The sequence below is a fragment of the Amblyomma americanum genome, chromosome 6, assembly GCF_052857255.1.
Source record: "Amblyomma americanum isolate KBUSLIRL-KWMA chromosome 6, ASM5285725v1, whole genome shotgun sequence".
Classification (NCBI taxonomy): domain Eukaryota; kingdom Metazoa; phylum Arthropoda; class Arachnida; order Ixodida; family Ixodidae; genus Amblyomma; species Amblyomma americanum.
The window spans coordinates 117623188-117649596 of record NC_135502.1 but is presented as its reverse complement, the minus strand read 5'-3'; the positions used below and the strand labels follow the sequence as shown (position 1 = coordinate 117649596).

At 47.7% G+C, this 26409-nt stretch overlaps 1 protein-coding gene across 8 annotated transcripts in view; it reads right to left on the bottom strand.

Moving 5' to 3' along the window:
* Positions 1 to 26409, bottom strand: part of GluClalpha (glycine receptor alpha 1) — a 403918-nt gene that overhangs the window by 108375 nt on the left and 269134 nt on the right. For 4 of the 8 annotated variants that reach the window (XM_077627890.1, XM_077627892.1, XM_077627891.1 and 1 more), the window contains one exon: positions 1703 to 1807. The exons of 3 other annotated variants lie outside the window; for them this stretch is intronic. In XM_077627890.1, coding sequence (XP_077484016.1) covers positions 1703 to 1807 — 105 coding nt within the window. Of the gene's footprint in view, positions 1 to 1702; positions 1808 to 3699; positions 3827 to 26409 lie in introns of those variants that run through there. One more of the 8 variants, XM_077627895.1, reaches the window with a different exon arrangement.

Genomic DNA, 26409 nt, shown 5'->3' with positions numbered 1-26409 from the left:
CGACCAAATACGGAAGTACGGCAGGGTCCAAATGCGCCCACATTTAGACACCTACTCGCCACCATTGTAGCCTCTCACGAGAAAGAAAAATACTAAGTGAGCTGAAATGCCTTGCTGCTGGCAAGAAAAGGGCACCTGAACACAATATCAGAAGTCCTGCACTTGTTTGCGACAATGCCACACGCTGCTGAACAGGCTGAGTTTGCAAATGAGCTTAGTGCGAGGCCTTCACGCTATTTAATGCGTTTCGTACGCTCCGCTCTCTGCCCATAATCTTGTCGCGCACGAAAGGCCGTTGCATATTCATGGAGTAAATCTGTCCGTTACAGGATGCGACTGGAAGAGATGCCCCTGCTGCTATCGTTTGTGTGGGTGTTTCACGATCTCCAGCGGCTCCGCGTTTCCGGAGCTTGCATTTTTCTCGATGACTTTACGTTCCCGGCACCTTTGAGCCGGCCCCTTTATGTATGTTCCGGACCCGGTGTATGTGCCTGAATAAAGCAGTGGGCTGTCATATTGTTCAGTGCACGTGTCGCTTGTTATTCAGAATGCACCAGAGCATCGGAGCATCGGCAACGCCGCATTTAGCTTCAGAATCTAGAACCGCTTGCAGAGAGCGTTATTCAAGTGAACAAACATGCCTTACTAATCCACCATTCCTCATCTTTTACTTTATTTTCTTCTCAGCTAAACCCTGCGCAGTTTCCTTTTCTAGTCTAGTTTTCCGACCATGCTGGTCCTTTTCGTGATTTTTGATGCTTTATGTCAGGCGTTACAAACACCTCGTTTGGATTGCAGCGACAATGCCGTTCCCTTTTCCTGACTTACTGCTGACAGCAGTGACCACGTTTGAAATGAGGCGTTGAGCGGCAACTGCATTTGATTGTTTTGAAAGACCCAAGTGTGACCACCTGTCCTGATGGTAGATACGGTGGGCGCGCTACCTGTACGATCTTACTTTTCCATTTAGAAGTTTCAAGCCCCCCCACACCCCCGTTGGCAGACGACACATTGTCCACAAAATGAGAACCAGTACCAATCCAGCACATAGAGTGACGAAAGCGCCAGCAGCAGCATGCGATGCTATTCCTTTTTTTGTTCGCGTTGTTGCTAGGAGCCGTTCGCAGTGATGTGCTCCGTCCGCAAGTCCACTCGCACTAGACTCCGACAGCAGGCAAGCACGCAGACCGAAGCATACTGCCTTATAAAAGTGGTCAATAGAACTTCTATAGATTTTTTGTAGATTTCGTTGCCTTCCTGCTGATATTCTTTTTAGTCCATTTATAGTCCATTCAGTATGACCATAATTCTATAGTATGTCTAGAGACTAACCTACCGAATCTGTGTATAGAAGGTATACAGACTTTATTGACAAAAGTCTATGGGCAGTCTACAGAATGCCTAAAGAAATTTGTCTAAGCGTGTACTGCTAGCTCCCCTTCCGTGGACTTCCCTCGCTTGTCACCATCCCATCTGACGACGAGCTCTAAGTCCGTCAACATCAACGGACACACCGTCTGATCCTTTGAGGCAAAAGGCTACAAAAGGTCAGTCAATGCACGAGCAGTGGAGCAAAAACGTCTCGGGGATTCTACAGTGTTTACGTCTGTTTCTAGGGGTGGAGGCTGAGCAGGCACTAGTGATGGAGTGGTCGAGCAGCAAGAGGCAGAAAGAAGAAGATAAATAGAGAAAGGTACGTAACTCTTTATCTTGGTAGCGGGAACTTTGCTGTTTCCTCAGGAGCATCGCGGCCGCGACCGGAACGCCCCCCTGGCCACGGGTCGGTGGCGTAGGCAGCGTTTCGGCCCTGCGCCGAAGACAGACACCAGTGTCGCCATCTGGTAGCAGTTCGAAGAACTACAATCCACTGCACCGGTGGTAGCAGCGGCCTCAGCGGCGCCACTCAGGCAAAACGAAGCATGCGCACTTCCTTTTCGCGCTGTTTGTGGATTGCTAGCGTTTTCGCACCATTATTGCAGAGCATTCCACACGATTTTTCTTGCGTGAATAATCAGTCAAAGCTAGGAAGTTTCTTTGCAGAGAACCACGGTAGGAATATTCTTTGGAAGCAGCTCATCTATCGTCAGCAGGGCAACAAAGGTGGCTGTGGGCCATGAATGAGGAGCGGTGTACTTATGCCCTAAGACGAACGAGGAGCCATAAAGAGACGAAACAGGTAACGTGCGCTATTTAAACAGGCATCGCGCACGTTACCTGCGTTAGCCTATGGTGCGATGCCCTCAAGCGAAGAAACAAAAAATTCTCTCGATTTCTAGAGAGAAATAGGATAGGGTGAGACAGGATAGAAAAAAAGGCAACGCTCTTAGGCACCGCTTTTTTATCACGGGTGGCCTCTGGAAATAGAAAACCTTCGGATATGAAACACTCAGTGCTGCCTTTAGCATTATCGTGAGTAATTAGTGGTAGCGGAACATCTTATGTCTAGTTATTACGTAATTTGCAGTATATTTACTCTTTGTGCAATCATCAAACTCCCACTAAGTGATGTCATAACTACTGTTAAAAACCGCCACTGTATGAAGACACCGTCAGCGCCATGAAAATTAAAGCTAATTAAAATATTAAAACCGGAGCATAAGCGGCACGACCGATCCCAATAGCATCACTATAACTCGTTCTATGCAACCAATAGGCAAAACAATGCACTGATTATGTGTTTCGGGGCCCCTTTAATAACAGTAACATGGATGATATTACGCGAAGGAAATGAGAAGGATCGCAGAAACTTGTTCGCTGTTGCCACTTTCAGCATATCCATAGACGACCCTTACTTTATGCCAGGAGTGCTGTATCCAACGGGTATGCCAAAGCAAGCATAGCTGGTCGCCCGGATGGTGAGCGACCACGCACGCAATCTCATTTCCACTGGTATTACTAATGCTGGATGGGGCAAAAAATACAAGCGTATTCATTTAATTTGGATAAAATGGAGACATTGATGACTGAATTTGGCTCGCGACCTGTTGCATTTTCACCCGCAAGCATGGCGCACCAAATTTCGTGAGAGAACATTAAAAGTCGTTTCTGAGCAGCGTGCGCATTACCAAAGTGGTCAACGCCGTTTTCATGTTCACAGACGGACTAAAGAATAGCCAGAAGAAAAAAAAAACATACCGGGGGAGGACATTCAATATGTGAGCTGATAACCAGCGATGCATTCCAGTGCCAGAATAGATGTGAAAAAAAGAAAGTCAAAATCATGGGTGGCCCAGAATGAGATTTAACAGTGAGCTTGCGAACTCTGGCCGAACAAAATGGCGCTGCAGGATGGAAGACATTAATGACAGCATGTAGTCGGTTCTGTCCGTCAGTGGAATGTACAACGCCAATAATGCCGGTTGTAACGATAGTGATTATGGTGGCGCATTCACTGTGGGACGGTGATGTTCGAGGCCTGCGGTGAATTTTTACTGCAGAACCCGAAGCCCATACCGTGGTCCTCGGCGCTGTTAATGCTGAATTCTGGAAATCAAGGCAAATTAAGTGTTCAACAAAGTAGCGTTACGTTGGGCATACCCAACACACGTGGTGCATGGTGGGATTCTTCTAGGCTGTTTCCGGACGCAAATTGACTTGTTGGTTTCCCGGGGTCCGTCTGCTTCTAATTTCTCATCTATTTCTTTTTTTAGGCTATCACATGAAGCACTTTGGGCGTTCCTTCAGGCGGTTCCTCCTTACCTTTAGACCGTTAGCGTGGGAAGGCGACCGCCCTGTCACGAATACCAACAATGTCGAAAGAGAACGAGCACGGCGAAGTCATTGCGCCGTAATCCTATCGCGCACTTTGCTGGCAGATGGTCTAAAGAACACTTTTCACTCCAGGCTGCGTCATTCCTTATTCGCCGTCCCTCGTGCAGAAAGCTCATTAATGTATTTTTCGAGGAAGCAGCGTTGAGGCGAACTCGGCGGAAATGCAGAGAGCGAAAAGGACAAGATGGGACATTTACGGCCCACATTTCTCACACGTGATGGTCGGCCGCTTATCTCGGGAGGCATAAATTCCAGATAGCGGGCTTGGCAGTTATCGAGTGAAGCCCTTTGTTATCGCGCGCCGAGGGAGAAACACGAGAGCTCGCGCGACGACGAGAATCGTACCGAAGCCGTGCGGCGGGGCCTGCTGCTGATTGTGAGAGGCGCACACAACAGAGGGCGCTGACTGTGCAATGCCAAGCGGCGAACCCCTTCGAGCAGGGAAGATTTATTGACCAACGTCGCCGAGAAGCGAGCCGGAGCTGGGGGGCCTGCAGGAGGAAGCATCGGCTGGGCCCCGGCGAAAACTCTGTCCCTTTTGCTGTTCGCCTTTTGCCCGCTTACAATCGCCCGCTCGTCAGACGGCAGTCGAAAAAAAAAAAGAAAAAGACAAGTGGCAGGTGCTTAGCACAGCTTTTCCCAACGTCTTGATACGAATTAGTGCGCAAAAAAAAAAGAGAAAGAAACAGGTTCACTAAGAGAAATAGAACAGACTTTCCACAGCCAGTAATAGGCGCCCTTTAGAGGACTTGTGCTTGGTAGACCGTGGAACTTTGCTTAGCTGCAGGCGAAAACGGCTACCCTATTTGTTAGAGGACGTCTGGGATCTTCACCCCTTGTTATTCGCTAGAAAACAGGATGGTGTTTTCGGTGACCCCTTGAAGAAACTACCGAATGGAAAAGCTATCCTGCGATCAACGTGAACATTTTGTAATCTTATTTTCTAAGCGAAAGGTACTGAGACGAGGATCGGGGCCGCCCACGTTAAAGGTATCACAAGCAATAAGATATTATTCGCGCTCGAGAAACATAATGCTTCTGTGGTTAAATAATAACCGATGCAGATCTTTGCCGACCGTCACAATTTTCGGCCGGGATTAGGAGCTACCTGCAGAAGTTACTTCTTTTCGGCAAACAAAAACAACCGCAATAATTTTATGGGAGACAGTGGCCTGCATGATGCCAAGATTTCCGACCACGTGTATTTGCAATCTTTGTAAAAATAAACGCTCGCCTTTTCATGGTATTCAGTCCGTTACCCTTAACGACCGTCGGATAACTTGTGATCGATTTGCATACTCTGGCCAAGCCCATTTCTTCGTTTTAATTTCGACTAGGGTGTCATTAACCCACGTTTCTTCCCTCCCCATTCTGCCCTCTTCCGGTCTCTTAACGTTACACCTGTCATTTTTCTTTCCATACCTCGCTGCGTGCTCCTCAATATAAGTTGAGCACTTTTCGTTACCCTCCAGGTTTCTGCCCCGTAGGTGAGTACCGGCAAGATACAGCTGTTGTATACTTTTCTCTTGAGGGGTATTGGTAAATTGCCATTCATCATCTAAGCCGCCCCAGGGGGGGGGGGGGGGGGGGTGCTTCCAGCTGCTGATAGCTGCCTGCTGCTATCATAATTACTATATTCCAGAATGTTCCGCTCAGCAACCCTGCGCCTTTTAAACGAGAATTCAGACAATAGCCGATCACGAATTTAAGCCCACTGCAAAACAAAGAAGACCTTCACTTCAGCTCGCCTGCTCGTGCATTTCGAATCGATGGCGTGTGCTGCACCCGGGCATTGCAAATCTTTTAAAATTGCAAGATTCTCAACTGCAATGAACCAAACCGGAGATGACATAATTTAAACCGGTGGCGACGAGCCGTGCCGGAGCAGTGCAGACATGTAGCGCCAAAGGAACTTCGATATTTGCAACTCAGCGCCAGGTACAGCATCAGGTACGAGCGGTGTACAACAGAGTAGTTTTCCCGGAATATAGCTAGAAAACGTGACTGAAAATTCCACTTTCGATTAACGGCCACACCTAGCCAAATTTGTGCAACAGAACTGCGACCCTTAATTGAATGTAACCAATACCTTCGCCGTCGCTCCCTAGGTGACTTTATTTTGTTTTGCTGCTCCTTGTGTGCGCATCATTTTCAAAGTCTTTCTTATTGTTACGTATTTGCAACAAAATCGTGTTTTTTCTTCGCATCCGTATTTCTAATATCAGTTCTGTGATTAGCCTGCTTACTGTAAGGATCTCTATGGAATTTATGTGCTATTTAAACTGCCTTATACAAATGCAAGATCAGATTGCGGTTCTTGTCTCGTGGTGCCCCAGTGCGGTTTCCATCCACGTGTAATTTGGGCTCTGCGATTTTCTGGCTTCCTCGATGCTTTATTGTTGACCCAATCTTCTCCACGTTAACTTCTTACGTCGTTTAACATTCTTTACGTCGTCAAACATTCGCCGCCACCTGGTGGATGCGCGCCACCCTGTGGCTGCACCACCATGCTGTCACGTGGTTGGTCACGTGGTGAGGAGCAGCTGCCGGCGCCGTGGCTAATGACGTGGTTGGTGACGTGACCAAGTTCCACTCAGCCAGCTGTAGCCATCGCGCCACTCCAGGTTTAACCAGATGAAAATCTTCCTCGCCACATTTAGGGGAAAGGGGGAAAGACCGGATGGCGACTGGCGGCGGAAGACTCAGATATTGGCTACCGTAGAAAGAAGAGGTTGTGATGCGGGCGGCGGAATGCGCTACCTGAGGGTGGTTGGCAAGCTCACAAGAAGGTTCTTAGGCTATTGCATTGTTATAGCTCATGATAATTAGGTGTCCTTCTAGTTTTTTCTTCAAGATCCTTGCACATATCTTGTTATGATGGCTCAATTTCGGTGCCTTGGCCTGCGCCCCCACTTCAGTTTGTACTTTTTAGGAAGCACCAAAATCTGCTATCCCAATTATGTCGATGATTAAAGGGACCCACGAAGGGGCTTTCGACAAAGGTGCGATATGTCTGGGATGTTAAAAGACGACGGTTAATAATTTTCCTCGAGCAAGAATTGGTTTGGTTTATGAGGTTTAACGTCCCAAAGGGACTCTGGCTATGAGGGACGCCGTAGTGAAGGGCTCCGGAAATTTCGACCACCTGGGGTTCTTTAACGTGCACTGACATCGCACAGTACACGGGAATCTAGAATTTCGCCTCCATCGAAATTCGACCGCCGCGGCCAGGATCGAACCCTCTTTCGGGTCAGCAGCCGAGCGCCATAACCACTCAGCCACTGCGGCGGCCCTCCAGCAAGAGTTATTTTAATGCATTTTGTGGAAGCTGACTTATATGCAGACAAAGTTTGAACTTTCGCGCCTTTCCCTCTCCTCTCGCACGCCAGAACGGCGGTGCTCGTCCGCCGGCCCCGCTCACTCGGCCCCTCCCCTACCTCCGCCGGCTGCGGCGCGCGGAGTGGCCTCGGCCGCGGTAGCGAGTGACGTCTGAAAGAATTTGACGCCGTGAACCAATGATAACCCCCGGCTGCTGAGGTTACTTGCACGACGTGATGTCGTATGCTAGGTTTTCGCGCGAAAGCCCGACACCGTGCGTCGCCGCGAGGTGCAAAAATTTTTAAAAATGTTTTGTAAAATTTCCCACTCGCTTTTGAGGTCTCGTTAGCGGCATGAACGCTCGGTGGCCTGTATTCTAAATAGTGCAATTATTTTAAAGCCACGCTCGAACACCCTTTTCTGTGGCCCTTTAAGTAGGTTGCCCAAATTTCAACCGATGCTTTAGTAGGATCTAGTGTTAAGACTAAAATCAGTCATTGTAACATCACTGAAATCATGATTATTACGTATTTGTATTCCTTCCCGAACATGATCCCCCTCATCACTGCCACTTCTGCTGCCACGAGTGATATTGGTATGGACGGAAACCCTTGTGGCGCGTAAATTTCGGAATTATCCACTGAGCCATCCAATTGTGTCGCATGGAAGTGTGAAGAGCACGTAACAATAATTAAAATGTAGAGAAGACGCAGCGAATCGCCTTGTCATTGTGTACGCTTTTATTGTGTACGCACACATGTGTACGCACACATACAGACAGTTTCTATATGCTGCAACAGGAGCAGCAGGGTCCATGCGCCCTTGTTTCGTGCTATGATTTCTGTAGCCGGCCTACACGTGTACATGTCGTTTCACATAGGACTGTTCGCTCTACACCGTGACTCCGCAATGCCTGCATGACCGGATAACTGTATGAGTACATGACTGCAAACCCACCATTCACGCGGCAAAATCACCATGTGCAAGCTACTAGGCAAACTTCATTTAAAAAATCAATTACCTTATGTATCAGCAATACGATATCATTAGAAGCTGCCGATGCCTTTACCAGAAATGGCATAGCTGAAAGTCTTGTGACGTCAGTTCCATACAGCGAATGGGTGAATTCTATGAAAAACGAAGTATTTTTTTTCTCCGATGAGGCTTTTAATGCTGTTTGATTAAAAAATAATGACGTTGTCTATTTATGGCGCATCAGGTGAACAGAACAAGTCTGTGACGTCAGAAGTGCGCCGGTACTGATTCGGTGCTCCTGACCCCAAACACATCCATTGGTAACTGCACAACCCCCCCCCCCCCCCTCCGTTCTTTCTTGTGAAGTGAATAATAATAATAATTGGTTTTGGGGAGAAGGAAATGGCGCAGTATCTGTCTCATATATCGTTGGACACCTGAACCACGCCGTGGGGCAAGGGATAAAGGAGGGAGTGAAAGACGAAAGGAAGAAGAGGTGCCGTAGTGGAGGGCTCCGGAATCATTTCGACCACCTGGGGATCTTTAACGTGCACTGGATCCCCAGGTGGTCGAAGTGAAGAGACGCACTTTTTTTGCAAACGAAGACTGCAGCAAGGTCCCGCATATTTCCAGCGCGCATTGCTCTTTTCCGCGGGTCACTCTAACGTGTTTTGCCTTCAAGCGGAGACGCTTTCAATCATACTTATTTCGGCCGCTTGCTCGGCACCGTCTCCGAAAGAGGGGCCATCTTTCACGCGTTGCACCCCTTAGGCGCAAGAATAGCGCGACCCGCGCATAAGCCCGCGTAGCGCGTATATATATATACGGACGTTTCGCCCAACGTCACCCTCGCTTCGACAGCCCACTTATAACAATGGTGGCACAGCGCGCCAGCGACTCGACGATTTTCGCGCTCTCCTTGTGTGACGTGACCGGCCGACGACGTCTTCGAAGGCATTTTTGGTACTGATAGAGGCAGAAATAAAAGAAAAACAAATAAAAGCGCGGCTAAAGCTTCTGCCTTTGGAATTGTGCGAGTGACACTTTCCCGTCCGACTTCCATCCATCTTGGGCCGTTGTGAATCCTCGTCGCTCGCCCGCTTGGCGGCGATATCTGCTTATCGCGTTTTTTGTACCAGCGTCAGAAAGTGGAACAACACAGCTGGCGCTCACTCACGCGCGCCACAGCTTCTACGGGAACCGCTGAAATTGCACGTTCGGGCTGAGCGGTTTTCTACGCCGCGCCTGCGTCTTAACGCCTCTTGCCCGTCGTGCTGCTCACGAAAGTTGAGCTGCTCGAGCTATCCTGTAGCTTGAAACGCTTTGCTTAATTTCAATTCCGAACATTCCTTCCGTATAAAATGGGTCTAAAGATTGTCTATATATTTCTTGTAGATTCTGTTGCGTTCATATAGATTTTTCTGTTCATAGTCTACAAACAAACGTCTACTGAAAGTATATGACCAAAAATCTATACATTGCCCGTAGACTATAGAGTTCGTACTGCCTGTAAACTAGTCTATAGGATTTGTCTGCATGAAGTCTACAGATTTTATAGACAGACGTTTACGGACTGTCTTTAGATTTTTTTGTAAGGGCTTTTAGAATGTGCCGCTTGACGACTTGAGTTCTCGCATCGGGGCGGAAAAGCAGAATGGAAGCTTCACCCGAGGTGGAAAGGAAACCTTGTCCTGCTGCGCCTATAAGCAGTTGGGAAAATTAATTTCCGCAGTTGAGCAGGCGAGACAATCCGTAGGCATCTATTGTAGTCAATTTCTAATTAAGCCCCGACAACCCGGCGTCTACGGATGGCTAAGTAAAGTGGCTGCGAAAAACGTGGACGCAATAAATTATTGAGCGGACGCTAAGAGCCAAGGAAAATAAGGGTCCGCTAATTAAGCGGGGCGGGACGCCGGAGCCAAGAACGCTGTACACGGAAGACGAGGAACTAGCGAAACATAAAAAGAGGAAGAGATCTACCGGAAGACGAGAGGAAAAAACAAAAAAGAAGAAACTTGCCTACGCCATGCTGATCGTGTTTTTCCAAGGAGATCGCTTGGATACAGCGTGAACGGCCTCTCTCCTTCAATCGCCTGAAGCAGGGCACACATGCTAGAGTGTCGCAACGGCTGTCGACGACAGACGCTCCCATTCGAAGAGCGTTAGCAGCGGCTACGCAGAAGCGCTGTGCCGGGGGACTAGGGGTTCGGGGCGGAGCCTTAGACACTCTCGATTGTTTCAGGCTACAAGTGGCCGCCCCTCCAAATTTCTATCCTCATGTACTAGCTTGCTGCTTAATCAGGAGGGCGGCCGAGAGATAGAGCGGTTACCTTGTTCGAACGAGGGCCGCGGTTAACAGGCACGGTTTTCATGCGCAGCTGTCGACTGGGCAATATCGAAAGAATCGGCGAGCACGAGCGGCAGAATTGCGCAACAGTCGAGGTACAGGAATACGTTTGCACACCAGTGGGATCTGTCGAAATAAAATTAGGCGCTATGACGACAGTTCGTATCATGGCGTGGAAGCAGTGTCCTTCAGTACTAATTTCCACCGCACTAGGGCATTTTAATCTCTCCGTTAATTGGCGATTAAGATCCACCATAGTGAAGCTCTCAATCCAGCACGTGATGCAGTAATCTTCACCTGAGTGCTGACGACAGGAAACCTCCTATTAAGCTGCTGCGGTAATACCACCGCTGATTGAGCTTTTGATTCAAGCAGAAGAAAATTTGTTGTCGATGAAAAAGAAAACAGGAAAATTGAATCAAACGACTTAGGCTGCAGTAATAGTGAAACGAAAGCTCGCAGGAATAAGCCCTTAATTCGGTTTCGCATCGCTCGCCCTTTGAAGCTCACTCGGCTATTTTTTTCATTGTTAAAACGCAGGGAAGATTAGGTTTAGAAAATCGGTGTGCTAACCTCAAACCGAATCCATAGCGTAAGTACTACAATGGCAATCGCATACGGCGTGCAGCCGAATTTTATACGCAGCTCCGAAGCAAACCACGCGTATATTAAGCCATTCACTGCATTAACGACACTATAAATTCCTGATGTACGCACACAGATCTCTAAGTGAGTCAACAGATGGAGTCGATTTCGTGTACATAGCTAATCAATAAATGTTTTGGGTACACTGTTCTGAGAAAAAAAAAAACTGTAGGTAGGTATCTCTCATTTTGAATCTTCTCAGTCTGTTTGCATTTTTCTTCGAAGGGCTTACAACATGGTGTACGTAGTCCCCGAGGATAGTTTTTAAGATCCATTTTATCGAATTATCGCTTATAGCGAATATGTCAGCCCGTATATTTTCTCTCCTGGGAGAATTTAGCGCCTTAAAAAGCAACGTCTGCAGTCTTTTGGCGCCATATCATGGATAATGTGCTAGGGTATTATGAATGTCTGATACGCTCCTTTATTCTTTTCCTTTCTCAAAACGAGACACTCCATGATTCATTTATTTTTTGCAACTCCCACTTTGGGTGTTTAAAATCAAACTAAGCAATCCTGCATTCAGTTACCAGCCACAATTTCAATATAAAATGTCGATTTGCAACATCTTTGTACCTTTTGTCACGCTACGTTTATTATGCTTTAGTCTCTTTTGCAGCCAATATTGAAAGGTGCATCTATTCGACTTGCACACTGTCTCAAAGCTTCCATGATGTACGTGTGACCATTAATTTTCACTATTTTCATGTGTTGATTCCAAAAGAAAAGCTTTTTTTAAGCATTAGGTCAATCTATAACTGTGCCAGTCTGTCACGTGCCTTAAGATCTACCATGTTAAATAGTCAAGATGTTTGCAAACTTATTAATTTAAAAAACCTCCAAAATTTGGCATCATTTAGCCAGCAACGACAATTTATTCTTTGCGCCTTCATGATTCCTTATTGTTTATTCTTATGACGGCGCTTACTGCCTTGCACCATATAAATAGAAATGTAGCACACGGTGCGGTATTATGGCAGTTAAAAGGAATAAATATCAAATTTTTCTATTAGTACAGATTATCGAGATGTACCAAATACAAGTAGAGCGCAGATGTCCGCCATGAAGAGATGACAGGAGCCAGCGGCTTGCTTAGTATTTTTTTTCTTCAGAGTTTGCTGTTCTTCCCTGTCATGATTTTTATACATGATCAAACCTGCGCCACAAGAAAATATACTTCCTCACTTTGTGTAGGTGTTATTTTCTCACCAGCTGCGTTTTACGCGGCCTCGGATGTCATTCGCGCTTTTCTCTTAACTTGCTGACAACTGACATTCACACGAGATTCAGCGATAGCTGTGTAGGAATTTAGTTTTGGTAGGCGGCTGTTCTAAACAGAGCTACCCGTAGGCTTATGCGACCCAGGTTGACCGTCGCATAAGGTGACATCAGACGACGGGACAAAAACAGACGCACACCATTAATAAAGGCCTCAACACATGCTATGTGGTGTTTTTATCCGCGGGCAAAAGACGAGTACTGCAGGGTGTGATGTCAACGTCCTCCTTAATTGTTCGTTGTAAAATGTCCCAGAAGATATCATCAATGCACAGAACAAAACGATGGTCAATTGTCTGTGGTGTATTGCAGAGGCGACAATTCACCGTCCGTGGCGCAAGCATCTCCTTAGCATGAAGCCATGCCTTCACAGGCAGCGTTGACGTGTGCAGCTTAAAAAAGAATGTTTTCGCGGCAGAAGAAATGCACATTCGCCTAACCCGTTTTAACACACTGGCGTCAAGGAACTCGAGAAAAGGTTGCCGATACAACGGTACAGGGAACAGGGTGCAGGGCGTTTTTTGTTTTTCAAATCGTCCAACCACCCTTTTTTAGTAGCTGTGCTTATTAGGCGTCTCAGTGCTCATTTTCCTTTCCTATTCGCACCGAGTGGACACACTCGTGAGGGGCCTTTATTGAGATTCCTTAAGGAAGTTGCTGACACCTTCAATTTTCTAACTGCGCTTTTCTTTAGACTACCTGTATAGCCTCTCCAGATGGCAGATGACTCAGGCACTTACAAAGTATTTGTTCACTATCACTGGGACTAGAGTTACTGTTTTTGAACACATATAAATGTTTGCATTATGAGTTCCGTGGCGCTTCTTGCGTATGTTTCGTGAACGTCTGTCATTTAACTTCACAGATCGATGCCGCGTTAGTTGTCACAGCTCAGTAAATGATGAAACAGTCCAGACAGCAGCGGCGCGCCACGGATAATCTTTGCTCGGAAGCAATTTCATGGTGCACGGTATGTTGAAGCCTCACCCTTCGTGAACAAGATAAGTGCTGTGCTGCTGCATAATTCCTTGCATTAAAAACGCTGTGAAGCTTCACTTGAGCACTGGTCGACCATTCGCGCCGTATCAGCACTACAATAGCAAGTATTTAGAGTGATGTTTCGCGGCGAATCGAGCAGGTTTACGGGATCTGACAGAACTGTTTTCCTTGAACTGAAGCTTCGCTCTTTTCTGCGAAGCGCTTGTCCTCGGAAGAGCACTGTTTCGAATAATAATAATAATAATTGGTTTTGGGGGGAAAGGAAATGGCGCAGTATCTGTCTCATATATCGTTGGACACCTGAACTTCAATAAAACATTTTGCTGGGCGAGTTGGTTCATATTGCTCGAGGGGATGCTTGTAGCGCGACAAAATAACACAAGAGACAGAGACGAACGGGACAAGCGCCACTCTCAACTGGTTTTATTCAAAAACACGATCGCAACATTTATACATTTCCCCTTCTTCTTCAAGAACATAATCACCCGATCCCACATGCGAATGACACGCAAATATCACGCTTGAATCAAATCAGTTTATCTAAAAACCTGTACTCCTTAGAAAACATCGTCACCGAAGGGCTGCTGACGCATTCCGACCCTTTCTTTTTGATATGGAACGCCTCAATTAGCTCACGCGTAAGCGCATCTTTGCTTCTGCCAATGACCTCTGTTCTGTTTAAAAATGGTGAGCATTTGCATGACTTGCAGTGAACTACCATATTTGTTCCGCTCCCATTTTCGAGGCATTTTTCATGCTCGCGCAGGCGCTTGTTCAGGCATCGTCCAGACTGGCCAACGTCCAGACTGGCATCGTCCAGATTCCACTTTCATGTGGAAAAGTGTACGTTGGCCAGTCTGGACGATGCCTGAACAAGCGCCTGCGCGAGCATGAAAAATGCCTCGAAAATGGGAGCGGAACAAATATGGTAGTTCACTGCAAGTCATGCAAATGCTCACCATTTTTAAACAGAACAGAGGTCATTGGCAGAAGCAAAGATGCGCTTACGCGTGAGCTAATTGAGGCGTTCCATATCAAAAAGAAAGGGTCGGAATGCGTCAGCAGCCCTTCGGTGACGATGTTTTCCAAGGAGTACAGGTTTTTAGATAAACTGATTTGATTCAAGCGTGATATTTGCGTGTCATTCGCATGTGGGATCGGGTGATTATGTTCTTGAAGAAGAAGGGGAAATGTATAAATGTTGCGATCGTGTTTTTGAATAAAACCAGTTGAGAGTGGCGCTTGTCCCGTTCGTCTCTGTCTCTTGTGTTATTTTGTCGCGCTACAAGCATCCCCTCGAACACCTGAACTGTTTCGAAAGAGATGTACCAAATTAAGAAAGGCGGCTCCGGGGGGCGTAAAATACTTAGCGATTGCGCTAGGTTTCGGATAATTTGCGACAGTTACAAGGCATTCCCTTCTCATATGCATGTACGTAAAAGCATGCTTTCGCTGAGTGGTACTTATTTAGAACCTTTGCTCAGGCATATCGCTTCTTTTCTGCAGCTCAAAAGGATAGCTCTTCGTTTACGTTAAGCGGAATCAAGCGCGGACCTATTTTACATGAGATACGTGTCGTAGGTGACTAAATTGCTCCACTGCATTACAAAAGCGAAAAAAAATTAACATCGCCCAACTTCTCCTGGCCGTAGAGAGAGTGCAGTGGCGGTTGTATTCTTCTCTGCCACAGGAGGCGTTTCACTCCTTAGGCAATCTGGAGGAGTAGAGTGCTGCTGTAGGGAGTACAGTGGCCGGTATACTCTATCAAAGAGAGTAGCAGTTCTTAGAGTGGGTAAGCATGGTAACGCACCCACCGGTTACGCCGACGGCGACGACAAGGCCGCCTAACAGCTATCGCTGTAAAAACATGTACCGGGACAAGATTGCATGAAGAGGCTTCTTGTAAAAGCCTAAATGCGTTTTTCCGCAGCGACGGCTGTTAAGGGTATGTATCTGTGAGGTGCACAAAAGATCCTCGGAGGATTTGTGAACGCGGTTTGTCGACAGTGGTGCGTCGGACAGCGGAGTGCTGCGCGTTCCAGTCCAGCGTTGCGGGTGTGCGCGTGCGAAAGGCGTGTGCGAGGCGACGGCGACAAAGAGCGTGGCGAGCACGAGGAGCGGAGAGCTGACGTGTCGGAAAAACGAGGTGTAAAGGAAGGCAGCGCAGCGGAGATCGGGTCATTCATGCGTGGAGGTGGCAGCCGTCGGACGTTGGGTCCGTGCTGCCATTACCTTCCTTTGGATCGCCGACGCAAGCCTCCTGAGTTATTTGCGAGTTTGGAGGTGGCATCCGATGGACTGAGGGTCCGCGCTGCCGAAAGGCACTCTTCGATAGCCTGCTTGAAGCCTCCGGCGTTTCGTGACGCTGTCGACGAGACCTGGTTACCATTTTTCCTGCTACGGCCAAGTTCTTCGGGCTGCTGACGCGAGTCCACCGGCGTCTCCCTGTGTTCCTCTCCGCTCCTACCACCACCTTGCTCCCTACCGCCGCTTTCTTCGACGTAACGCCAGTGACGCGTCGCACTACAACAACCCGCATCCGCCCTGTCTGCAAGGCATCCTCGCTTCCCCTGGGACGCTCAGTACCTGGCGAACACTTTGTTTCATCCTGTAGTGTTGTACGCGTGTTGAGTGTGTGTTTTTCTTGGCTTTTTTCCTTTCTTATTGGCCCCCTTTCCTTTAAATCATAAATACGGCTTCGTTTTGTTCTGTTCGATCTCTTTGTTCTCTTCTCTGGTTCGAACCTGCACGCGATAGCGTTCCTCTTCGGAGAGTCGGGGACGCGCTACCCATTCGCGACAGTATCCCGGTTCTGCAGCGTCTTTCACGTAACGCGAAGGGGGAAACGAGGAGCAGAGGCGACATGGATGGGGATGGATGGAAGTTAGGGGTGTCTCCCTTGAAACCGATGGTGGCAGTTGCAACCAGTCTTGGCTCATTTTTCTCCTGCTATTTCTTAAAGCAATCCGTCAAGCTTTAGTACGGATGTGTGGCGTCCTCTCTGAGAGGCGACATGAACTAGTTATTGCAATGGTCACGACTCTTCGCATCTCATAGGGGACCTATCACACGCTTGAGAGCAAACGCGATAATCGATTTACGATGGGCACGCATTCACCAACCGCTGAGTGATTTGGACTAGTTAACTCCGGAGTGCACCACTGGAGGGACACCCCTCAGCCTAGAGCCGCAGCGGTGGCTCAGTGGTTATTGCGCTCAGCTGCTGACCCGAAATAAGCGGGTTCGATCCCGGCCGCGGCGGGCGGATTTCGATGGACGCAAAATTCTAGAGGCCCGTGTACTGTGCGATCAGTGCACGCTAAAGAATCCGAGGTGGTCGAAATTATTATCCGGGGCCCTCCTCTGCGCTGTTCCTCATGGTCTGAGTCAATTTAGGACGTTAAACCCCCATAAACCAGACCAAACCTCTGAGCCTAGCAAACAAAGCGGGAAAAAAAGGACGAAATAATGGAAATTTGGACGACAGAGATGCTCCGACAAGAGAAAAAAAAAATGTTAGGGTTTTAGCGTAGCTAAACCGAGTAGACGTGCGAGAGCATATGTTCAGGCTGATTGGTTCATGGTTTTGCTTTGCTGGGCCGTCGGCACGCCTAGAGAGGAATTGCACTCATGTTAAGATCTGATGAAGGTTAAGCTGATCAGATCTGTTCGTGCCGCAGATGCAAGTTGAAGAAGAGGACGATTTGCAATACACAGCGCGAAGGTGTGCTGCAGTTTAACACGAGGCGAGATCGGCTGCGGAAATAGCGTAGCGCCCTTGTGCCGTGGCCGGCGAAGCTGATCTGTTCGGGCCGCTGCGGGTTCGGATCCCAGTCACGGCGCTGAATGTTTTTATTTCACGCACAAGAAACATCACGTGGCGTCGCTTTTGCTCGGGAACATCCCAAAACTGCAAGATCGGTTGACAAGATTCATGGTGATAGTTGGTGAGCACGTGAGCGCTTTCGCACTAGATGAAACACGGACTGATACATGAAAGCGATGCTATGTCCATCAAATTCAATATATAATTATCCTGCTGTTCCAGCCTCGCTACACTGCGCGAAAGGTCCCCTAGTTGTGTAGCGCGCGGAACAAATGTAGCATACCCGTGGTCTTGTGGCAAGGTACGGCAAGCAGGGATCAAAACCAGGAGCGAGTCTTTAAACAGGTAAGGATGCCACCACTGATGGAGCAGGCGCCTTTAAATGAACGAGATGCGTAGTTGGAGGCAGGATACAAAAGGAACCTAGATGTTCAAGAAAAGTTAGAAAAGTGTCGATAGCCTGGTTGAGACCTTTGAGCGTGCTCGACACAGACGAAGCTGAATGTTGTCGAACGGCGACCGCCAGTGACAGCCGGCATTTTTTCTCTTTCGTGATACCCACCGGTGATGCAAAGGGTACAAGCTTTCCCTTGGTCTGGTGCTCGGCTTACATGGGTGAAATGCTCGGAAGAATGGGCCTTTGGCCCCATCTTGGGTAATCGCAAATACCTTGTGCCATAGCGCTTTTGGCCATTGATGCCCTTACGCCATAAAAATCCATAATCACCATCACTTTCTAAAGGATGCTGTGCCTGCGAGACAGGCTATGGTTATCCCTAAACCATCATCCTTACTTTCCTACCTGACATTTCATTCTTAACTCAGCTCTCTTTATACATTCCGTATCCCTCTTCGCCCCGCGCAGGGCTGCTCAGCGGTTCCTTAACCACCCGATCTTCCCTTGCCTCTCCATGAGAGAGGCGAGTGGCGTTTTCTTTTCGCCACTTACCCGGGTTACTGCCAATGCAAACCAAGATACAGGGGCTAGGCAGGGCGCCTCCTTTCGAAGACGATGCCGACCAGCCTCGGATTCATACCGCCGCCTCCCGAGATCCGGCGGGATTACTGCCGAGGGGGGACGCGACGCAAAAAGGCGTCGGGAAGGGGGGCAGCCCGCACCGCTTCTCGGCTCGCTGCTCGGCTGCCCCGAGCGATGCGTGCTGGCGCGCGCTTTCCCAGGAAAGCAGAGGGGGCGAACAAGAGGGAAGGGGCCCTGTCCGGCGGACCGCGAAGACGGGCCGCGATTACGCACCGCGCGCAAGCCAAGCATGGACGGAATTGTGACACGCGCCGTCACCCCGGGCTCGTTTTCGGCCTCCTCTCTACCGTCCCCTTTCCCCCGCACCTCGTCCTTTCCTTTCGCCCGTCCATCTGGTTGCGTGCGGAGACGACTTCATCTGCTGCCGACAGCGAAATGCCTGCACTCGCCTCGCGGAGCCTGCGCCCCCTCTGCTCTCGCTGTTCGCCGAGGTGAGGACAGGTGCGGCTTTGCACAACGAGCCCCTCTGTTTCCTTCCCTTGTGTGTTCATATATATATATATATAGATAGATAGATAATATGAAGGGAGCCAACGGTCACCAAAACCAAGGTGCATAGGGGAACGTTAATTTTTTTTTTAATGTGTTATGCTTATCAGTGGGATAATAATTCTTAGATTAATAAATCGCTTAAGAAAATGGTAAGAGCACCGGACGCGATATTCGGAGGTCGTGGGTTCGGATCCCACCGGCGGCATGGTTGTTTTTTCGGCTGCTTTATAAGTAATTTTCTTTAAGCGATTTATTAATCTAAGAATTGTTATCCCACTGATAAGCATAACACATTAAAAAAAATCAACGTCCCCCTATGCACCTTGGTTTCGGTGACTGTTGGCTCCCTTCATAAATTTGTCAAACGGGCCCCTCATTTCCTTTAACTTGTCTGCTGATAGCTTCACGAGGGTCTCGGTTCTGGCAGTCTTAATGCCAAAGGTAGCATAAGAGGGCTCTCGCACAGTTTCCGCCCTCGCCGTTAGATGACGTTCTACGTCACGCTCGCGGTATTACAGGACGTGCTACGTCCGCCGCTATGGTCGAGGGTGGCGCTGGTGAACACTCTCAAGGCTCGCTTACACCCAGTAAACATAAATACCCACGAGAGCAGCAGATTGGACAGCCGTCGCCGTAGCTCAGTTGGTAAGAGCACCGGACGCGATATTCGGAGGTCGTGGGTTCGGATCCCACCGGCGGCATGGTTGTTTTTCTGCTGCTTTGTAAGTAATTTTCTTTAAGCGATTTATTAATCTAAGAATTATTATCCCACTGATAAGCATAACACAATAAAAAAAAATCTACGTTCCCCTATGCACCTTGGTTTCGGTGACTGTTGGCTCCCTTCATAAATTTGTCAAACGGGCCCCTCATTTCCTTTAACTTGTCTGCTGATAGCTTCACGAGGGTCTCGGTTCTGGCAGTCTTAATGCCAAAGGTAGCATAAGAGGGCTCTCGCACAGTTTCCGCCCTCGCCGTTAGATCACGTTCTACGTCACGCTCGCGGTATTACAGGACGTGCTGCGTCCGCCGCTATAGTCGAGGGTGGCGCTGGTGAACACTCTCAAGGCTCGCTTACACCCAGTAAACATAAATACCCACGAGAGCAGCAGATTGGACAGCCGTCGCCGTAGCTCAGTTGGTAAGAGCACCGGACGCGATATTCGGAGGTCGTGGGTTCGGATCCCACCGGCGGCATGGTTGTTTTTCTGCTGCTTTGTAAGTAATTTTCTTTAAGCGATTTATTAATCTAAGAATTATTATCCCACTGATAAGCATAACACATTAAAAAAAATCAACGTTCCCCTATGCACCTTGGTTTCGGTGACTGTTCGCTCCCTTCATAAATTTGTCAAACGGGCCCTCATTTCCTTTAACTTGTCTGCTGATAGCTTCACGAGGGTCTCGGTTCTGGCAGTCTTAATGCCAAAGGTAGCATAAGAGGGCTCTCGCACAGTTTCCGCCCTCGCCGTTAGATGACGTTCTACGTCACGCTCGCGGTATTACAGGACGTGCTGCGTCCGCCGCTATAGTCGAGGGTGGCGCTGGTGAACACTCTCAAGGCTCGCTTACACCCAGTAAACATAAATACCCACGAGAGCAGCAGATTGGACAGCCGTCGCCGTAGCTCAGTTGGTAAGAGCACCGGACGCGATATTCGGAGGTCGTGGGTTCGGATCCCACCGGCGGCATGGTTGTTTTTCTGCTGCTTTGTAAGTAATTTTCTTTCAGCGATTTATTAATCTAAGAATTATTATCCCACTGATAAGCATAACACATTAAAAAAAAAATTAACGTTCCCCTATGCACCTTGGTTTCGGTGACTGTTGGCTCCCTTCAAAAAATTTGTCAAACGGGCCCCTCATTTCCTTTAACTTGTCTGCTGATATATATATATATATATATATATATATATATATATATATATATATATATATATATATATATATATATATATATATATATATATATATATATATATATATATAATTAATTTACCTGTCACGGTGCGACTGTTGCTCATAGTCTCGTGGGCGGGTCACGTGATCTATTTGCCCCCCCCCCCCCCCCCCCTCCCTGCCTCCTAAGTTCTCTCTCAGGGGATTTTTCGCTCACGGCCAAAGGCGGTGACGACGTCGTTGGCTGCTCGCCGACACGGGACGCTTAAAGCGGGACCAGTCCTCATCACAATGGATGAAGTCTCATGACGACTGGTCCCCAGTCGAAACATCAGTAAACCCTTGTTATGTATTTATTCTTGTGTCAGTCTACTTTATAAGTGTTTATATATATACACCTGACGAAATGTCAATTTAACTGTTGTTTCGTCATGAGACTTCATCCATTGTGATGAGGACTGGTCCCGCTTTAAGCGTCCCGTGTCGGCGAGCAGCCAACGACGTCGTCACCGCCTTTGGCCGTGAGCGAAAAATCCCCTGAGAGAGAACTTAAGAGGCAGGGAGGGGGGGGGGGGGGGCAAATAGATCACGTGACCCGCCCACGAGACTATGAGCAACAGTCGCACCGTGACAGGTAAATTAATTATTGCTCGAGAGAGGTTGTTAGCGATGAGCAACCCGGGTTTCACAAGTTCCCACCAGTGGCTGCGCTCGCAACAGCCTGCTGCCCGGAAAATGACGCATCGCTTAACCGCGGCACCACTGCGCCAGGAGTGATACCAGGACTTCCAGCGTTCTACGAATGCAATGCAGAAAATGATCAAATTTCATCAATATGACCATTAACAAATAAAAGATCTCGCGTTAAGGCGGAGCTTAAGTGACCATTGTAATTTTTGCTTCCACTCAAGCAGCGCGACAATTGCCGCGTCTTTATGATGATGACTCTTTATAGCGCAAGGGCATCTGTGGCCAAAGAGTGCCATGGCGAAAAGTTGTTTTTGTCGACTCAAGGTGAGGTCAAAGATGCTTTTTCTAAGCTTATTACCTTAAAGATGCTGAGCACCAGGCCAGGGGAAAACTGCTATCTACTCCAGCACCGCTGGGTGCCCGGTGGCGCTGGAGATCGAACCCCGCACAACCCGCATGCGAGGCGGATGCTCAAACGACTAGGGCACCGCTGCGTCTATCGCTGTGTCTTGCTTACTTGGCCGAAATCGGAAATATTGCGCTGATTATTTATGTCTTTAACTCGCCTTACATGGGACGGCAACGATGATGTCTTTGATTTCAAATTATCTAGAAGCGTGCGTTGACCGTCGACCGCTCCATTTTAACGCAAGCTGTTTTGAAACGCCAGACAGCGATTTTTTTCCTGGCTCTCGTTTATTTCTTTACGCTGTCGAAAGGCAAAAGACTGGCTCATACGAGGCTGCCTCTTTAAGCATAAAAGCGCCACTTGATGCCGAATTTGGAAAACAAACGTGATTCTACCTAGGCTGCCCACAGCAGACGTCCCCCATAACGCCCCCGTACTAGAATTGTAGCCGTATAGCTACATAAAGTAGATGGTAACGAGGAATTACGCCCTTAATAAAAATCTGTACATATCCTAACTGAGCAAGAAATTTTTTTTTCGGCTTTAGGTGCCTAACTTCATTACTATAACATAGAGTGAATATTCGCCCTCATTATATATATATATATATATATATATATATATATATATATATATATATATATATATATATATATATATATATATATATATATATATATATATATATATAGGTTAAAACGCGGCGTATTTGCTAATGGCTTCGGATATAGTTAACTTTTCAAATACATTTGGAAGATTAGTTTGAGGGTGCTCTTAGTTAAGACCCACCATTTAACTTTCCATGTAGGCAGCATAAACGGTCCCATAGTTTAAACGATTTTAATAAGTGATCACTATAGAAACGCGACGTCAAAGCTAGCCTAAGCCTGCGGTCGATTCTTCGTTCAGCCCGGAAAATAACCGGGATGGACCTTATTATTGACGAGAGAACGACGCTCCTCTGCTGAGAGCCAGCTTAAAAACCTTTCCGCCGCCTTTTCTTTTTCGTAGCAGCGGGAAGCAGCTGCTTTATTTAGCGCGCGTTATTCCATAACTATGTTAATATGCAAGCAAGCAGATGAAAGCCACAACCGGAAAACGCGAAAGAGATGTGCTTGGGTTCCTTCGACGGCCCAGTGTTGTTCGAGTGCCTGTTCGCAATCTCTGCGTTCGTTTGCTTCCGGAATACCGCTTTTGTTTCACGTATGTAAACGAAGTAAAAAAAAAAAGAGCGCTACATCAGACGTGCTTATTGTCATGTTCATTGCGAACAACGTCGAGCAGAAAACAAAGGCGAGCGCAGTGCTTATGCGAAAGCGACGGCGAGGCACCCGTCACAGGGCCGTAAATCTCTCCCGAACGAGACCGGCAACAAAGGGAAGCCCGAGAGGAATGGGGGAGAGCGAGAGGAGGATGACGAGGAGAAGGGCATCCCGGCGCCGGAGGTCGCGCTTTAAAACGCGCCGCGAGCGCTGGCCCGCGAACGCCGCCGAGTTGCCAGTTGACGCCTCCCTGGCAGATGGGAAACAAGACGCTTCCCGCGCTTTCGGCGTGACCGCTTTTCAGGGAAGAGAGCGAGCTGGGACGGCGCGCGCGAACCGTGAAGTTTTGCGGCCTGGTTCCCCGTCGTTTCGAATTGCGCCTCGGCGATGCACACGCGGGAAAATTTGCCTTCGCCGGCAGTATCGTCCCGCCCGCTGAACATCCTCGTTTCTTGATGCGAAGTAGCTAACTCGACACCCTGTAAAGTTATTGCGCACAGTGCTCGATATGCTATTCAAGAGCTTAGGTTTGAAGCTCTCCTAAACTGTTACCTTTACTTAGAGCCAGTTCCCAACGTGACTGGACATAATTGTAGCGTGAAAAAAGACAGCCACATTGAGAAGAAAACACTCGAAACACGGACAAACTCTGCATTTGTCCGTCTCTTGAGTGTTTTCTTTCCTATTTGTTTCACTTTTTTTTTGCGCTGCAGTTATTTATGTCCAAGTTCAGCAACCAACTTGCCCAAAAGCTCGCTTTACTAAATTTCTAACGTCAGCTTATGATTGCTCGTTTTTCACAACTGATGAGAGCTGCTGCTTAAACGATGAACGTTATATTGCCTCAGCTGTTGAGAGGCCTTTCCGTCTGGGCGGAACGATGGGATTATCACGTTTCGAAAAATTCTGGTGCTTGAATTATCTACCTTCCACATTTTGTCCGCAGGCCGCAAAGACTAGCAAAATACATATCTGCAGTGAGGAATTCCTACAAGGCTACTGCAGGCCACACTAAGTAGATAAAGAAAATACTGACTGGAATGGAACCGAAATGAATGCTATTATAGCTCGTGTTTCGCGCTACACTGCGGGAATTCTCCGCGCTTGCTGAAACGGTTGCAGGCTATACCTGAAATTTTTGTAGAGATGGTTTGTCCGAGGGTCTGCACAGTCAAACACACCTGTGCACAAACGCCACGCTTTCACAGTTCATTTATGTGTTTCCTTCTGCAATTTTAGGCAGATTTTTGGAAAAATGCATTCTTCAAAGTGTTATTCGAGTATCGATAAATAACAATTAAGTTAGATCTGTTCTCGTGATTCGCTTTGTTTCGGCTGTAGAGTCCCAGATTTTTTTCGAGATCCTTTAAACTAAAATTTCCTTGGAAGCTAACAGGGACATTATATGCTGAGGCGATGTTCTAACACAAAAATTTTGTAATGGCATCTCCCCTGTGGTGTCGCGCGCGTACTGGATGGAACACTATCACAACTGGACGGAACTCGACTGTCTCAGGAATTACAAACGAGAGCTGGGCATCTTGATCGTAGCTGATGCTGCAATATTTAAAGAAGTCCCCGCAAAGGCGAAGCACAAGAGCTTTTCTGTCGTCTTATAGCTGCCTTACCATACACTTCCGGTGTATACCGCACAGCTCTTTTTAGTAGCCTTTAGTCGTTACTGTTGCACATGCGCTATAAAATAGGGGAAGGGGAGGGGAGTATCGAAAGAGACTTGCTACGCCATACAAAACTCCTTAGGGTGGTACGTTCACGTTCAATTCAATCGTAAATGTGCCAGATGGGCAATAAACTTTCACAATATAGGAAATACATTCCGTTTTCATGCTGCCACTAAGATTTGAATTTTTGATATCGCGGAAACCACTTGCGAAGGTGAGCTCCCAAAGCACTTCCGCAGCGCGATCGATGTACCGTGAGTAAAAATGCACAAATTAAACACGACCGCTGCCCGCGTTTTGTTTGAAGCGAATTCCGATGCTCTCTTTGCATGCACGCCTGTATGAAATGTACCTGTAAACAAGCTACTCACGCGCCTGACGCTGGTATTAATTTTTTACTTATTTGCTTCGAAACAAGCAGTTCGCATTTTTTATCGCGTTTCCTCAAAGCAAAGAGAAAGATATCCAGATGCAGACAGTGCTGATCAAACTGCGCCATTCAGATTCTTAGCTGAACCTTTTCAAAGGAACTGAGGAATGACATATGTTATTAGAAGCATACACCCGGTCGTGTTCGGCATTCGAGCCGCTTTCATTAAGTTAATAAGGGGATTTACCGGGAGCCCCGCAGACTTCTTTGTCAAAAACGTACTTGTTCACGGTCTCCGCAGAAGACGCGGGGTAAAAAATAAAAAAAAACATATTTGCACCCGCAGTAGTTTACAAGCATGCTGAGCGCGTCGATAAGAGCGAAGTCATCCTCAGGATTAGTCTCGAGCAGCGTCTTCTCATTACGGAGCGCAGTCTTTCTTTCAAGAGACAGAAATTTTAAGCTCTATGGGCAGTAATTAACCTGCGGCGTTCTCAACATCATAGCGCAGTACCACTCTTTTCATTAAGCGTGCGCTTTCCTACGGGACCTCTTTGTTATGGTTTTTTTTTCCGCCATAGATGCTCAAACAGGCTGCTTCTTTATAGCCATATAAAACGAAGCGCGTTCTTATGAAGGCTGCTGAAGAGAATCATTCTCCTCATGGTGTTTCGAACGAAGTCACTCATAGCAGATGCAGCAGCTGCGTTACGCATGCTTACGGAAATATATCAAAGCTCTAACGTTGAGCATTATCCTTAAAATTTTTTAAAAATGAGGCGACCTTGTAGTTTTTTTTTTTTGCGAACCACGTACAAACGCACGCGCCAGAGACCGCCGCTCTCCCGCCAGGGGTTTAAAAGCCATCGTTGCTATTGCGACATGTTGCCAGCGTATGGTGAAAGGGTAACGCGTAAAGAATCGTGAAAACGCCTGTTGGTCATTATTATCGCCATGACTCCGGTCTCAAAGTGTAGATATACGAAGGAAGTTATTCATTGGGCCCAAAGCAGGACTCTTAACTCGGCCCAGCCGCCCCGGTGACTCCGTGGCTATGCTGATCTGAAAGGCGTGGGTTAGACCCCGGCCGCGGCGGTCGCATTTCAATGCAGGCAATTGCTAGCTAGAGGCCCATATACTGTGAGATGTCAGTGCGCGTTAAAGAACCCCAGCTGGTCGAAATTTCTGGAGCCCTTCACTACGGCGTCCCTAATAGCCTGAGTCACTTTGGAACGTTCAACCCTACAATCCTCTCCACTCGAGCGCATAAATGGCGCGATTAGCTCTGATGGGAGAACGCACAAACGCAGAAGTGTTTTTCTCCTTCCTTTGTACTTCCCACAAAGCGAAATAAAAGTGATTTTATTTATGCTAAGCTTTCATGTTTCGTTATGCGCCAACAGTATAA